General features: G+C 46.4%; 1 protein-coding gene across 1 annotated transcript in view; it reads right to left on the bottom strand.

Moving 5' to 3' along the window:
• pde3b (phosphodiesterase 3B) overlaps window positions 1–15,961 on the bottom strand; it is a 292,910-nt gene that overhangs the window by 10,386 nt on the left and 266,563 nt on the right. Inside the window, exon 12 of the mRNA XM_034191148.1 lies at window positions 10,149–10,348. Within this exon, the coding sequence (XP_034047039.1) occupies window positions 10,149–10,348 (200 nt within the window). The remainder of the gene's footprint in view (window positions 1–10,148; window positions 10,349–15,961) is intronic.

The following is a 15,961-nucleotide window of genomic DNA, read 5'->3' as shown; positions in this document are numbered from 1 at the left end:
ATCCTGCGGAGGAAACTCATCTCGGCTGCTTGTACTCGCGATCTCGTTCTTTTGGTCATGAGCCAAATCTCATGACCATAGGTGAGGATAGGAACGTAGATCGATCGCTAAATCGAGAGCTCCCCCCCACTCAGCTCTCTCTTCACCACGACGGTCCGATACAGCGACCGCATCACTGCAGATGCTGCACCGATCCGTCTATCGATCTCACGCTCCATCCGTCCCTCACTCGTGAACAAGAACACGAGATACTTAAACTCCTCCACTTGAGGCAAGGACACTCCACCGACCTGAAGAGGGCAAAGCACCTTTTTCCGGTCGAGAACCATGGCCTTGGATTTGGAGGTGCTGATCTTCATCCCGGATGCTTCACACTCAGCTCCAAACCGCCCCAGTGCACGCTGAAGGTCCTGATTTGACGAAGCAAACAGAACCACATCGTCCGCAAACAGCAGAGACGAGATTCTCTGGTTCCCAAACCAGACCCCCTCTACACCCTGGCTGCGCCTAGAAATTCTGTGCATAAAAATAATGAACAGAATCGGTGACAAAGGCCAGCCCTGGTGGAGGCCAACGTGCACTGGAAACAGGTTTGACTTACTACCGGCAATGCGAACCAAGCTCCTGCTGTGGTCGTACAGGGACCGGATAGCCCTTAGCAAAGGACCCCGTACTCCCGGAGCACTCCCCACAGGGTGCCCCGACGGACACGGTTGAACGCCTTCTCCAGATCCACAAAACACATGTGGACTGTGAAAAAAATGAGGTGGGCTTCATAGATAATTGGCAAAGCTTCTGGGGAAAACCTGGTCTTGTTAGGAGAGATGGCATCCATCCCACTTTGGATGGAGGAGCTCTCATTTCTAGAAATCTGGCCAATTTTGTTAAATCCTCCAAACAGTGACTATCCAGGGTTGGGACCAGAAAGCAGAGTTGTAGTCTTACACACATCTCTGCAGCTTCTCTTCCCCTGCCATCCCCTCATTACCCCATCCCCGTAGAGACGGTGCCTGCTCCCAGACCACCAATAACTAGTAAAAATCTATTTAAGCATAAAAATTCAAAAAGAAAAAATAATATAGCACCTTCAACTGCACCACAGACTAAAACAGTTAAATGTGGTCTATTAAACATTAGGTCTCTCTCTTCTAAGTCCCTGTTAGTAAATGATATAATAATTGATCAACATATTGATTTATTCTGCCTTACAGAAACCTGGTTACAGCAGGATGAATATGTTAGTTTAAATGAGTCAACACCCCCGAGTCACACTAACTGCCAGAATGCTCGTAGCACGGGCCGAGGCGGAGGATTAGCAGCAATCATACATTCCAGCTTATTAATTAATGAAAAACCCAGACAGAGCTTTAATTCATTTGAAAGCTTGACTCTTAGTCTTGCCCATCCAAATTGGAAGTCCCAAAAACCAGTTTTATTTGTTATTATCTATCGTCCACCTGGTCGTTACTGTGAGTTTCTCTGTGAATTTTCAGACCTTTTATCTGACTTGGTGCTTAGCTCAGATAAAGTAATTATAGTGGGCGATTTTAACATCCACACAGATGTTGAGAATGACAGCCTCAACACTGCATTTAATCTATTGTTAGACTCGATTGGCTTTGCTCAAAATGTAAATGAGTCCACCCACCACTTTAATCATATCTTAGATCTTGTTCTGACTTATGGTATGGAAATTGAAGACTTAACAGTTTTCCCTGAAAACTCCCTTCTGTCTGATCATTTCTTAATAACATTTACATTTACTCTGATGGACTACCCAGCAGTGGGGAATAAGTTTCATTACACTAGAAGTCTTTCAGAAAGCGCTGTAACGAGGTTTAAGGATATGATTCCTTCTTTATGTTCTCTAATGCCATATCAATCAATCAATCAATCAACTTTTTTCTTATATAGCGCCAAATCACAACAAACAGTTGCCCCAAGGCGCTCCATATTGTAAGGCAAGGCCATACAATAATTATGAAAAATAACAGAGTAGCTACCTAAACTCTGTAAGTGAGATAGAGTATCTCGTCAATAGTTTTACATCCTCATTGAAGACAACTTTGGATGCTGTAGCTCCTCTGAAAAAGAGAGCTTTAAATCAGAAGTGCCTGACTCCGTGGTATAACTCACAAACTCGCAGCTTAAAGCAGATAACCCGTAAGTTGGAGAGGAAATGGCATCTCACTAATTTAGAAGATCTTCACTTAGCCTGGAAAAAGAGTCTGTTGCTCTATAAAAAAGCCCTCCGTAAAGCTAGGACATCTTACTACTCATCACTAATTGAAGAAAATAAGAACAACCCCAGGTTTCTTTTCAGCACTGTAGCCAGGCTGACAAAGAGTCAGAGCTCTATTGAGCCGAGTATTCCTTTAACTTTAACTAGTAATGACTTCATGACTTTCTTTGCTAATAAAATTTTAACTATTAGAGAAAAATGACTCATAACCATCCCAAAGACATATCGTTCTCTTTGGCTGCTTTCAGTGATGCCGGTATTTGGTTAGACTCTTTCTCTCCGATTGTTCTGAGTTATTTTCATTAGTTACTTCCTCCAAACCATCAACATGTCTATTAGACCGCATTCCTACCAGGCTGCTCAAGGAAGCCCTACCATTAATTAATGCTTCGATCTTAAATATGATCAATCTGTCTTTATTAGCTGGCTATGTACCACAGGCTTTTAAGGTGGCAGTAATTAAACCATTACTTAAAAAGCCATCACTTGACCCAACTATCTTAGCTAATTATAGGCCAATCTCCAACCTTCCTTTTCTCTCAAAAATTCTTGAAAGGGTAGTTGTAAAACAGCTAACTGATCATCTGCAGAGGAATGGTCTATTTAAAGAGTTTCAGTCAGGTTTTAGAATTCATCATAGTACAGAAACAGCATTAGTGAAGGTTACAAATTATCTTCTTATGGCCTCAGACAGTGGACTCATCTCTGTGCTTGTTCTGTTAGACCTCAGTGCTGCTTTTGATACTGTTGACCATAAAATTTTATTACAGAGATTAGAGCATGCCATAGGTATTAAAGGCACTGCGCTGTGGTGGTTTGAATCATATTTATCTAATAGATTACAATTTGTTCATGTAAATGGGGAATCTTCTTCACAGACTAAGGTTAATTATGGGGTCCCACAAGGTTCTGTGCTAGGACCAATTGTATTCACTTTATACATGTTTCCCTTAGGCAGTATTATTAGATGGCATTGCTTAAATTTTCATTGTTACGCAGATGATACCCAGCTTTATCTATCCATGAGGCCAGAGGCAGGATTGCCTTACAGACATAAACATGGATGACCTCTAATTTCCTGCTTTTAACCTCAGATAAAACTGAAGTTATTGTACTTGGCCCCACAAATCTTAGAAACATGGTGTCTAACCAGATCCTTACTCTGGATGGCATTACCCTGACCTCTAGTAATACTTTGAGAAATCTTGGAGTCATTTTTGATCAGGGTATGTCATTCAATGCGCATATTAAACAAATATGTAGGACTGCTTTTTTGCATTTGAGCAATATCGCTAAAATTAGAAAGGTCTTGTCTCAGAGTGATGCTGAAAAACTAATTCATGCATTTATTTCCTCTAGGCTGGACTATTGTAATTCATTATTATCAGGTTGTCCTAAAAGTTCCCTGAAAAGCCTTCAGTTAATTCAAAATGCTGCAGCTAGAGTGCTAACAGGGACTAGAAGGAGAGAGCATATCTCACCCATATTGGCCTCTCTTCATTGGCTTCCTGTTAATTCTAGAATAGAATTTAAAATTCTTCTTCTTACTTATAAGGTTTTGAATAATCAGGTCCCATCTTATCTTAGGGACCTCATAGTACCATATCACCCCAATAGAGTGCTTCGCTCTCAGACTGCAGGCTTACTTGTAGTTCCTAGGGTTTGTAAGAGTAGAATGGGAGGCAGAGCCTTCGGCTTTCAGGCTCCTCTCCTGTGGAACCAGCTCCCAATTCAGATCAGGGAGACAGACACCCTCTCTACTTTTAAGATTAGGCTTAAAACTTTCCTTTTTGCTAAAGCTTATAGTTAGGGCTGGATCAGGTGACCCTGAACCATCCCTTAGTTATGCTGCTATAGACTTAGACTGCTGGGGGGTTCCCATGATGCACTGAGTGTTTCTTTCTCTTTTTGCTCTGTATGCACCACTCTGCATTTAATCATTAGTGATTGATCTCTGCTCCCCTCCACAGCACAGTCTTTTTCCTGGTTCTCTCCCTCAGCCCCAACCAGTCCCAGCAGAAGACTGCCCCTCCCTGAGCCTGGTTCTGCTGGAGGTTTCTTCCTGTTAAAAGGGAGTTTTTCCTTCCCACTGTTGCCAAGTGCTTGCTCACAGGGGGTCGTTTTAACCGTTGGGGTTTTTCCGTAATTATTGTATGGCCTTGCCTTACAATATAAAGTGCCTTGGGGCAACTGTTTGTTGTGATTTGGCGCTATATAAATAAAATTGATTTGATTTGACTGGTTCGGCGAACTCCCATGAACCCTCGAGCACCCGATGGAGCGTGTAGAGCTGGTCCAGTGTGCCGCGACCAGGACGAAAACCACACTGCTCCTCCTGAATCCGAGGTTCGACAATCGGTCGAATTCTCCTCTCCAGTACTCTGGAATAGACCTTACCGGGGAGGCTGAGGAGTGTGATCCCCCTATAGTTGGAACACACCTTCCGGTCCCCCTTCTTAAACAGAGGGACCACCACCCTGGTCTGCCAATCTAGAGGCACAGTCCCCGATCGCCAGGCGATGTTGCAGAGGCGTGTCAACCAAAACTATTATGTATTATGTTCAAACTGCTTTTTTAGCAATCGTGTGAATCACTAAACTAGTATTTAGTTGTATAACCACAGTTTTTCATGATTTCATCACATCTGCGAGGCATGGAGTCAACCAACTTGTGGCACCTTTCAGCTGTTATTCCACTCCAAGATTCTTTAACAACATTCCACAATTCATTCACATTTCTTGGTTTTGCTTCAGTAACAGCTTTTTTGATGTCACCCCACAAGTTCTCAATTGGATTTAGGTCCGGGGATTGGACAGGCCACTCCAAAACATTAATTTTGTTGGTTTGGAACCAAGATTTTGCTTGTTACTAGTGTGCTTGGGGTCACTGTCTTATTGAAACACCCATTTCAAGGGCATGTCCTCTTCAACATAAGGCAACATGACCTCTTAAATATTTTGACATATCCAAACTGATCCATGATACCTGGTATGCGATATATAGGCCCAACACCATAGTAGGAGAAACATGCCCATATCATGATGCTTGCACCACCATGCTTCACTGTCTTTACTGTGAACTGTGGCTTGAATTCAGAGTTTGGGGGTCATCTTACAAACTGTCTGCGGCCCTTGGACCCAAAAAGAACAATTTTACTCTCATCAGTCCACAAAATATTCCTCCATTTCTCTTTAGGCCAGTTGATGTGTTCTTTGGCAAATTGTAACCTCTTCTGCACGTCTTTTATTTAACAGAGGGACTTTGCGGGGGATTCTTGCAAATAAATTAGCTTCACACAGGCGTCTTCTAACTGTCACAGCACTTAGAGGTAACTCCAGACTGTCTCTGATCATCCTGGAGCTGATCAATGGGTGAGCCTTTGCCATTCTGGTTATTCTTCTATCCACTTTGATGGTTGCTTTCCATTTTCTTCCATGCGTCTCTGTTTTTTTTTTGTCCATTTTAAAGCAATGGAGATCATTGTAGATGAACAGCCTATAATTTTTTGCACCTGCGTATAAGTTTTCCCCTCTCCAATCAACTTTTTAATCAAACTACGCTGTTCTTCTTAACAATGTCTTGAACGTTTCATTTTCCTCAGGCTTTCAAAGAGAAAAGCATGTTCAACAGGTGCTGGCTTCATCCTTAAATAGGGGACACCTGATTCACACCTGTTTGTTCCACAAAATTGACGAACTCACTGACTGAATGCCACACTACTATTATTGTGAACACCCCCTTTTCTACTTTTTTTTTACTAATAGCCCAATTTCATAGCCTTCAGAGTGTGCATATCATGAATGCTTGGTCTTGCTGGATACCTCATATATATATATATATATATATATATATATATGGAGAGAGAGAGAGAGAGAGAGAGAGAGAGAGAGAGAGAGAGAGAGAGAGAGCTTATCCCAGTAGTCATAGGGTGTCAGGTGCGGTACATCCTGAACAATATGCCAGTCTATGACAGAGCCACATATACAACCCCTGGCAAAAATTATGGAATCACCGGCCTCGGAGGATGTTCATTCAGTTGTTTAATTTTGTAGAAAAAAAGCAGATCACAGACATGACACAAAACTAAAGTCATTTCAAATGGCAACTTGCTGGCTTTAAGAAACACTATAAGAAATCAGGAAAAAAAATTGTGTCAGTCAGTAACGGTTACTTTTGTAGACCAAGCAGAGGGAAAAAAATATGGAATCACTCAATTCTGAGGAAAAAAATATGGAATCATGAAAAACAAAAGAACGCTCCAACACATCACTAGTATTTTGTTGCACCACCTCTGGCTTTTATAACAGCTTGCAGTCTCTGAGGCATGGACTTAATGAGTGACAAACGGTACTCTTCATCAATCTGGCTCCAACTTTCAGTGACTGCTCTTGCCAGATCAGCTTTGCAGGTTGGAGCCTTGTCATGGACCATTTTCTTCAACTTCTACCAAAGATTTTCAATTGGATTAATATCAGGATTATTTGCAGGCCATGACATTGACCCTATGTATCTTTTTGCAAGGAATGTTTTCACAGTTTTGCTCTATGGCAAGATGCATTATCATCTTGAAAAATGATTTCATCATCCCCAAACATCCTTTCAATTGATGGGATAAGAAAAGTGTCCAAAATATCAATGTAAACTTGTGCATTTATTGATGATGTAATGACAGCCATCTCCCCAGTGCCTTTACCTGACATGCAGCCCCATATCATCACTGACTGTGGAAATTTACATGTTCTCTTCAGGCAGTCATCTTTATAAATCTCATTGGAACGGCACCAAACAAAAGTTCCAGCATCATCACCTTGCCCAATGCAGATTTGAGATTCATCACTGAATATGACTTTCATCCAGTCATCCACAGTCCACGACTGCTTTTCCTTAGCCCATTGTAACCTTGTTTTTTTCTGTTTAGGTGTTAATGATGGCTTTCGTTTAGCTTTTCTGTATGTAAATCCCATTTCCTTTAGGCGGTTTCTTACAGTTCGGTCACAGACGCTGACTCCAGTTTCCTCCCATTCGTTCCTCATTTGTTTTGTTGTGCATTTTCGATTTTTGAGACATATTGCTTTAAGTTTTCTGTCTTGACACTTTGATGTCTTCCTTGGTCTACCAGTATGTTTGCCTTTAACAACCTTCCCATGTTGTTTGTATTTGGTCCAGAGTTTAGAGACAGCTGACTGTGAACAACCAACATCTTTTGCAACATTGTGTGATGATTTACCCTCTTAAAGAGTTTGATAATCCCCTCCTTTGTTTCAATTGACATCTCTCGTGTTGGAGGCATGATTCATGTCAGTCCACTTGGTGCAACAGCTCTCCAAGATGCAGGTGTTAGTTTTGGGGATGAAAATTTACAGGGTGATTCCATAATTTATTCCTCAGAATTGAGTGAGTCCATATTTTTTTCCTTCTGCTTGGTCTAAAAAAAGTAACAGTTACTGACTGCCACAATTATTTTTCCTGATTTCTTATAGTGTTTCTTAAAGCCAGAAAGTTGCCATTTGAAATGACTTTAGTTTTGTGTCATATCTGTGATCTGCTTTTTTTCTACAAAATTAAACAACTGAATGAACATCCTCCAGGCCGGTGAGTCCATAATTACTGCCAGGGGTTGTAGACAGACAAACACATTCACACCTGCACACACACATGTGGTCAAGTTAAAGTTTCCAATTCACCTAACACACATATTTGACTGCTGGGATAGGTTCCAGCCCCCCTGTGACGTCTGTAAATCATGATCACTTATGTTTATGCAGCACGGTGGCTTAGTGGTTAGCACTGTTGCCTCACAGAAAGAAGGTCATAGGATCAACTCCAGCCTGTGATCTTTCTGTGTGAAGTTTGCATGTTCTCCCTGTCTTTGTGTGGATTTCCTCCGGGTGATCCAGTTTCCTCACACATCTAAAGGCATGCAGGTCAGGTGAATTGGAAACTTAAAAATTGTCCAGGTCTCCCTTGTAAAAGAGATCTCTATCTGAATGGGACTAACCTGGTTAAATAAAGATTGAATAAAAAAGTGATCATTTATGTAAATTTAAAAAATATATATGAGGGTTTTCTGGCAGCACGGTGATTTAGTGGTTAGCACTGTTGCTTCACAGCGAGAAGGTCATGGGTTCAATTCTCATGGCTTTTCTGTGTGGAGTTTGCATGTTCTCCCCGTGTTTGCGTGGGTTTCCTCCGGGTGCTCCGGTTTCCTCCCACATCCAAAGACATGCGGGTTAGGTGGATTGGACTCTAAAATTGTCCGTAGGTGTGTGTGTGGGTGTGTCTGTGTTTGTTTGTCTATTTGTGGCCCTGCGACAGACTGGCTTCCTGTCCTGGGTGTACCCCGCCTCGCGCTCTATGACTGCTGGGATAGGCTCCAGCCCCCCGCGACCCTTAATTGGACTAAGCAGTAGAAGATGAACGAATGAATGAATATGTGTTTTCTACAAGAAATGTATGTGCTTGTACAGGGGTTTTCCATGTGTATTCATTTGAAAGTGTATTTCAGTCTTATAAAGAGTACTTTAACGCCAATACTAAAAGTATAGTACCACTATGCATGGAAATCCCAAATTAAAGCACTGGTAATACAGAAAAAGGGTGCAAGTTAATACTATATGGAAAATACAGTAATGACTTTCCCTCATGCATATCATCACATAATGTGCTATTATTGTGTGAAACTGGAGTTGCTTATGGAACTCATGAACAGATGGTCAGACAGGGTAATGCATATACAGTATATCCCCCAAATGCTCAATTGCAAGGGAGATCTAATTAGGTGCTATCTTCTAAGGAATATTCATTTTTTTAAATGTCTGTAAATCAGTTATTCTACTATAACTTTACAATCTAAAGCCACACCAGCAAGTGTTATTTCACAATGGGATGATTTTTTTTAACCACAGTGGTTCTATTATGTTTAGGACCATATTGTCTGATTCCTTCTTCCTGTAACCAGGGGCATGTTTTATGCATGAACCTTCTTGCGCATGCGTGAACTTTTTCACACCTGTCGATTGCGTCATTTCCTGGTATGCAGCCTTTGTGTGGGACGTGTGCAGCGCGCTCGGCGGATTTTCATTTCAAGGAGAAATACGGAACGACTGGAGCAGCGCCGCATCAAATTTTACCAGAAACTGGGCGACAGCCAGGTGGAAACCATCCGGATGATTCAGACGGCTTTCGGTGACGATCCTATGGGCATCACACAGATTAAGGAGCGGTACAACCGGTTTAAAGACGTCCGCACAACGGTGGAGAGCGAGCCACACTCCGGTCGGCCATGGCCATCAATATGCTGAAATGACCAGATCATTTCCAAAGTGAACGCTGTGGTGATGTGGGACCGTCGTGTGACTATCCAAGAAATTGCGGAAGAGGTGGACATCAGCACTTTTTTGGTACATTCCACTGTGACAGAAGATTTGGCCATGAAAAGAGTGGTGGTGAAATTCATGCTGCTGCTGACAACGGCGCAAAAGCGCCTCCGTGTTGGAAGTCTCACAGGACATGTTGTGACATGCCCAGCTCTTACACAATTTCTCGGATAGTCACACGACTGAAAAGTCACAGAAAGCCGTCTGAATCATCCGGATGGTTTCCACCTGGCTGTCGCCCAGTTTCTGGCAAAATTTGATGCGGCGCTGCTCCAGTCGTTCCGTATTTTTCCTTGAAATGAAAATCCGCCGAGCGCACAGCACACGTCCCACACAAAGGCTGCTTACCAGAAAATGATGCAATCGACAGGCGTTAAAAAGTTCACACATGCGCACGAAGGTTCAAGGTTTGCTCATGCAAGCACACGTGATTCAAATCCATCAGATTTTTGAAAAAAATAAAAAGGTCCGATACGTTTCTAACAGACCTTATATATAATTAGTGTGTACCAGTAAAAGTTGTAGCTTACCTGAGGTGCATTAGTGGCTACTAGAAAGGCATTTGTGCGACCAGGATGGTCATAGTCATGCATTGCAGCTGCTACATAAAGGGCCATGAGCTCCAGAGCAGGTATGTTCCAGGCCAGGCAGCCATAGCTGTCATCTGACACAGAGGAGCTCTTGGAGGAGGCGTAGGATACTCTGCCCGGTGAGATCCCACTATCTGAATCTGGCACATAAGACACAAGACAGACAGCAATAACTTCATAAGTAAAATAAAAGTCAGCCAATGCTGTTACTGTCAAAATCACATTACAGATGTTCCCTATGTATTTTTGGCAAATAATCTGTGACATTTCCAGCATGATGATGCACTGTGCTACAAGGCAAAAGTGATAAGGAAGTGGCTTGGAGATCATAACAATGAAATTTTGGGTCCAAGGCCAGGAATCTCCCCACATCTTAATCCAATTGAGCAACTATGGTCAATTCTCAAAAAAACAAAAAGGTGAACAGGTAAAAGCCCACACCTGTGAGTCAAGAATGGATGGCCGCCAGCTTCATAGTGGAGTAGAGCGGAGAAGGATATTCTTTCAGTAAAACAGAGCAATTTGAAGCTAAACTTTCAGGTCTTCTTTTTAAGAAAATCTGTTGTGTGGGCCACTGAAGAGGAGGTACTGCTGGCCCACCACCAGAGGGCGCCCTGCCTGAAGTGCGGGCTTCAGGCACGAGAGGGCGCTGCCGCCTCACAGGAACAGCCGGGAGTGACAGGTGTCATTCATCAACTCCTGACAGCTGTCACCTATCACCAACCCATCAACCACTCCATAAAGGCCGGACGACATCTCCAACCCGCTGCCGAGATATCACCTACCATTGGAGGTAATAATCCTCAGCCACATCTCTGCCGTATCGCACTCCAACTGTTTGTCTGTCTGTTACAGGAGTACCTGGTTACTTGCCTCAGCTGGAGGCTGAGCTGGTCGGTGACGACAGGGTGACGGATTGCACGCTTCATGATCAGTGAGACAAGTGACTGTTCAGGTTCTGTAAAAGACTGTGTTCGTAATTGCGGAGGTGTACTTCCCACCTGTATTGCTGACTGTTACTGGGTGTGCACACACCAATCAATCAATCAATCAACTTTTTTCTTGTATAGCGCCAAATCACAACAAACAGTTGCCCCAAGGCGTTCCACATTGCAAGGCAAGGCCATACAATAATTATGAAACACAGTCTACGTCTAAAGCAACATAACCAAGGGATGGTCCAGGGTCACCCGATCCAGCCCTAACTATAAGCCTTAGCGAAAAGGAAAGTTTTAAGCCTAATCTTAAAAGTAGAGAGGGTATCTGTCTCCCTGATCTGAATTGGGAGCTGGTTCCACAGGAGAGGAGCCTGAAAGCTGAAGGCTCTGCCTCCCATTCTACTCTTACAAACCCTAGGAACTACAAGTAAGCCCGCAGTCTGAGAGCGAAGCGCTCTAATGGGGTAATATGGTACTATGAGGTCCCTAAGATAAGATGGGACCTGATTATTCAAAACCTTATAAGTAAGAAGAAGAATTTTAAATTCTATTCTAGCATTAACAGGAACACCCACACCTAACTGTTTCTGCTTCCTGCCAGCAGTACCAAATCTGACAGCCGGAGACGATGGCCACCTGGGGACTCGGGACTTGGCGGCTCCAGTATCTTCCGGGTTCGGTGGCAGTGAAAATCGTGTGGGATCCAGTTCTTGTCTGGACAGACGTCTTCTATCCTCGAGCCTGCACACACGTCACCTCTGTGGATTGACTACATATAAATTCCGTAATCGTCTGTATTTCGTTGTGCACATTCACAACAGTAAAGTGTGGTATTTTGGCTCATTCATTGTCCATTCATTTACGCCCCCTGTTGTGGGTCCGTGTCACTACACTTTCACAACAGGATATCTCGGCCAACGTCATGGATCCCGAGGGGCGTCAACCATCTGTTGGACAACCAATGGAAGAGCAGGGTGCACAGGCGTCAGCAGGAGGCGTGATTGGTGAGTTGCAGCAAATCTTCACCGCCTTTACTGCTCGGTTGGATCTAATGACCGAGCAGAACGTCATCCTCAACCGCAGGATGGAGGCTCTCACTGCGCAGGTGGAAGTGCGCGTTCAGGGCGCTGCTGCAGCTTCTCCTCCTGCTGACCCGGTGCCAAATATAGACATTCCAATGGTCATTCAACAACCCCCCCACCATCCCCTGAAGCATACATAAGTCCCCCAGAGCCATATGGCGGTTGTGTGGAGACGTGCGCTGACTTCTTAATGCAGTGTTCGCTCGTCTTTGCACAGCGTCCCGTGATGTACGCGTCAAACACCACTAGGGTGGCTTATATAATTAATTTGCTTCGAGGTGAGGCACGCGCTTGGGCTACGGCGCTTTGGGAGCAGAATTCACGGCTCCTTACCAATTATACTGGGTTTGTGAGAGAGTTCAGAACGGTTTTTGATCACCCTAACAGAGGCGAGACCGCGTCAACCGTGCTGCTGTCTATGAGACAGGGGCGTCGGAGCGCAGCTGAATATGCAGTCGACTTCCGCATCGCGGCTGCGAGGTCTGGCTGGAATAAGACTGCGCTCCATGCCGCCTTCATAAACGGACTGTCGTCGGTCCTGAAGGAGCACCTGGTGGCCAAGGAGGAACAAGTATTTCCACACGTCTCGCAGTTACGATCCTGAGCGGGGATTTAACCCTTCAAGCCCCAGCACTGGTGGACACGGGGTCAGAATGGAATCTGCTGGACAGCAGATGGGCTAGGGAGGTAGGGCTCCCTCTGGAGGCGCTTCCTTCACGTTTGAAGGTTCGGGCACTAGATGGCACCCTTCTCCCTTTAATCACACACAAGACACAACCAGTAGTTCTGGTGGTGTCTGGGAATCATCGGGAGGAGATTGAGTTTTTTGTCACTCCTTCTACCTCCCACGTGATTTTAGGCTTCCCGTGGATGGTAAAACACAATCCCCGGATTGACTGGCCGTCTGGGGTTGTGGTTCAGTGGAGCGAAACCTGCCACCGGGACTGTTTAGGATCCTCGGTTCCCCCCGGTTTAATTGCTAATGAGGAGGTTAAAGTCCCCCCCAATCTGACTGCGGTGCCGGTTGAGTACCACGACCTTGCTGACATCTTCAGCAAAGATCTGGCACTCGCCCTTCCCCCGCACCATCCGTACGATTGTGCCATTGATTTTATCTCGGGCGTCAAGTACCAGTCCAGCAGGCTGTACAACCTCTCACGTCCTGAGCGCGAATCAATGGAGACCTACATCCGGGACTCATTAGCTGCCGGGCTGATCCGGAACTCCACCTCCCCGATGGGTGCAGATTTCTTTTTTTGTGGGCAAGAAAGACGGCGGACTCCGTCCATGCATTGACTACAGAGGGCTGAACGAGATCACGGTTCGCAACCGATACACTTTGCCCCTGTTGGATTCAGTGTTCACGCCCCTGCATGGAGCCCAGATTTTCACACAACTAGATCTTAGGAATGCGTATCACCTGGTTCAGATCCGGAAGGGAGACGAGTGGAAGACGGGATTTAACACCCCGTTAGGTCACTTTGAGTACCTGGTCATGCCGTTCGGTCTCACTAACACCCCCGCAACGTTCCAAGCTTTGGTTAATGACGTCTTGCGGGACTTCCTGCACCGATTTGTCTTCGTATATCTGGACGATATACTCATCTTTTCCCCGGACCCTGAGACTCATGTCCAGCATGTACGTCAGGTCCTACAGCGGTTGTTGGAGAACCGGCTGTTTGTGAAGGGCGAGAAGTGCGAGTTCCACCGCACTTCTTTGTCCTTCCTGGGGTTCATCATCTCCTCCAACTCCGTCGCCCCTGATCCGGCCAAGGTTGCGGCGGTGAGAGATTGGCCCCAACTGACAAGCCGTAAGAAGCTGCAACAGTTCCTCGGCTTTGCAAATTTCTACAGGAGGTTCATTAAGGGCTACATTCATTTAGTTAGCCCCCTGACAGCCCTGACCTCCCCAAAAGTCCCCTTCACCTGGTCGGATCGGTGCGAAGCCGCATTTAGGGAGTTGAAACGTCGGTTTTCGACTGCACCAGTTCTGGTGCAGCCCGATCCTTGCCGCCAGTTTGTGGTTGAAGTGGATGCCTCTGACTCAGGGATAGGAGCCGTGTTATCCCAGAGCGGGGAGTCCGACAAGGTTCTTCACCCTTGTGCCTACTTTTCTCGCAGGTTGACCCCGGCAGAGCGGAGCTATGACGTGGGCAATCGGGAACTTCTTGTGGTGAAGGAGGCTCTTGAGGAGTGGAGACACCTGTTGGAGGGAGCTACGAAGCCATTCATGGTTTTCGTGGCCCATCGGAACCTGGAGTATATCAGGACCGCCAAGCGGCTGAACCCCAGGTAAGCCCGCGGGTCATTGTTCTTCGGGCGTTTTGACTTCCGGATCACCTATCGCCCCGGGACCAAGAACCAAAGGTCGGATGCCCTGTCCCGGGTACATGAAGATGAAGTCAAAACAGAGCTGTCGGATCCGCCGGTATCCATCATACCTGAGTCCACTATCGTGGCCACCCTCACCTGTGACGTGGAGAAGACCGTCCGGGAGGCCCTGGCACGGAGCCCGGACCCAGGCCAGAGCTGCAGTCCTGGACTTCTGTCACGTTTCCAAGCTCTCCTGTGAGCCAGGGGTGCGAAGGACCGTGGCAGTGGTCCGGCAGCGCTTCTGATGGGCGTCCATGGAAGCCGACGTCCGGGAATATGTTCAGGCCTGTACCACCTGTGCCAGGGGCAAGGCAGACCACTCCAAGACTCAAGGACTTCTGCAACCGCTCCCAGTGCCTCGTCGCCCCTGGTCCCACATTGGCCTGGACTTTGTCATGGGCCTCCCGCCGTCCCAGGGCATGACGACCACCCTCACGGTAGTGGACCGTTTCTCCAAGGCAGCCCACTTCGTGGCCCTCCCGAAGCTCCAAACGGCCCAGGAGACAGCAGACCTCCTGGTCCACCACGGCATGCGTCTGCATGGGATACCAACTGACATTGTCTTGGATTGTGGTCCTCAGTTCTCCTCACAGGTCTGGAGGACTTTCTGCAGGGAACTGGGGGCCACCGTGAGCCTCTCGTCCAGGTATCACCCGCAGACCAACGGACAGGCAGAACGGGCCAACCAAGAACTAGAACAAACCCTACGCTGTGTGACGTCCGCGCACCCGACGGCCTGGAGTGACCATCTGGCCTGGATCGAGTATGCACATAACAGCCAGGTGTCCTCTGCCACCGGCCTCTCCCCGTTTGAGGTGTGTTTGGGGTACCAGACCCCATTGTTTCACGTGGTGGAGGGAGAGGTCGGTGTGCCCTCGGTCCAGGCCCACCTGCGAAGATGCCGTCGGGTGTGGCGCACCGCCCGTTCTGCCTTATTGAAGGCCCGGGCGAGGGCTAAGGCCCATGCAGACCGCTGGCGTTCCCCAGCCCCTGCATACCAGCCCGGGCAGGAGGTGTGGCTTTCAACTAAGGACATCCCCCTCCAAGTGGACTCCCCTAAGTTGAAGGACAGGTACATTGGACCGTTTAAAATCCTCAAGATCCTCAGCCCTGCTGCAGTGAAGTTCCAGCTCCCGGCTTCACTGCGGATCCACCCTGTTTTTCACGTCTCCAGGATTAAACCACACCACACCTCACCCCTCTGTGCTCCCGGACCGGCGCCGCCTCCTGCCCGGATCATCGACGGGGAGCCCGCGTGGACAGTACGCCAGCTCCTGGACGTCCGTCGTATGGGCCGGGGGTTCCAGTATTTGGTGGACTGGGAGGGGTATGGACCCGAAGAACGCTCCTGGGTGAAGAG

Source organism: Thalassophryne amazonica, chromosome 2 (genome assembly GCF_902500255.1).
Source record: "Thalassophryne amazonica chromosome 2, fThaAma1.1, whole genome shotgun sequence".
Lineage (NCBI taxonomy): Eukaryota > Metazoa > Chordata > Actinopteri > Batrachoidiformes > Batrachoididae > Thalassophryne > Thalassophryne amazonica.
The sequence above is the reverse complement of the archived record's forward strand: the minus strand, read 5'-3'. Positions and strand labels throughout refer to the sequence as shown.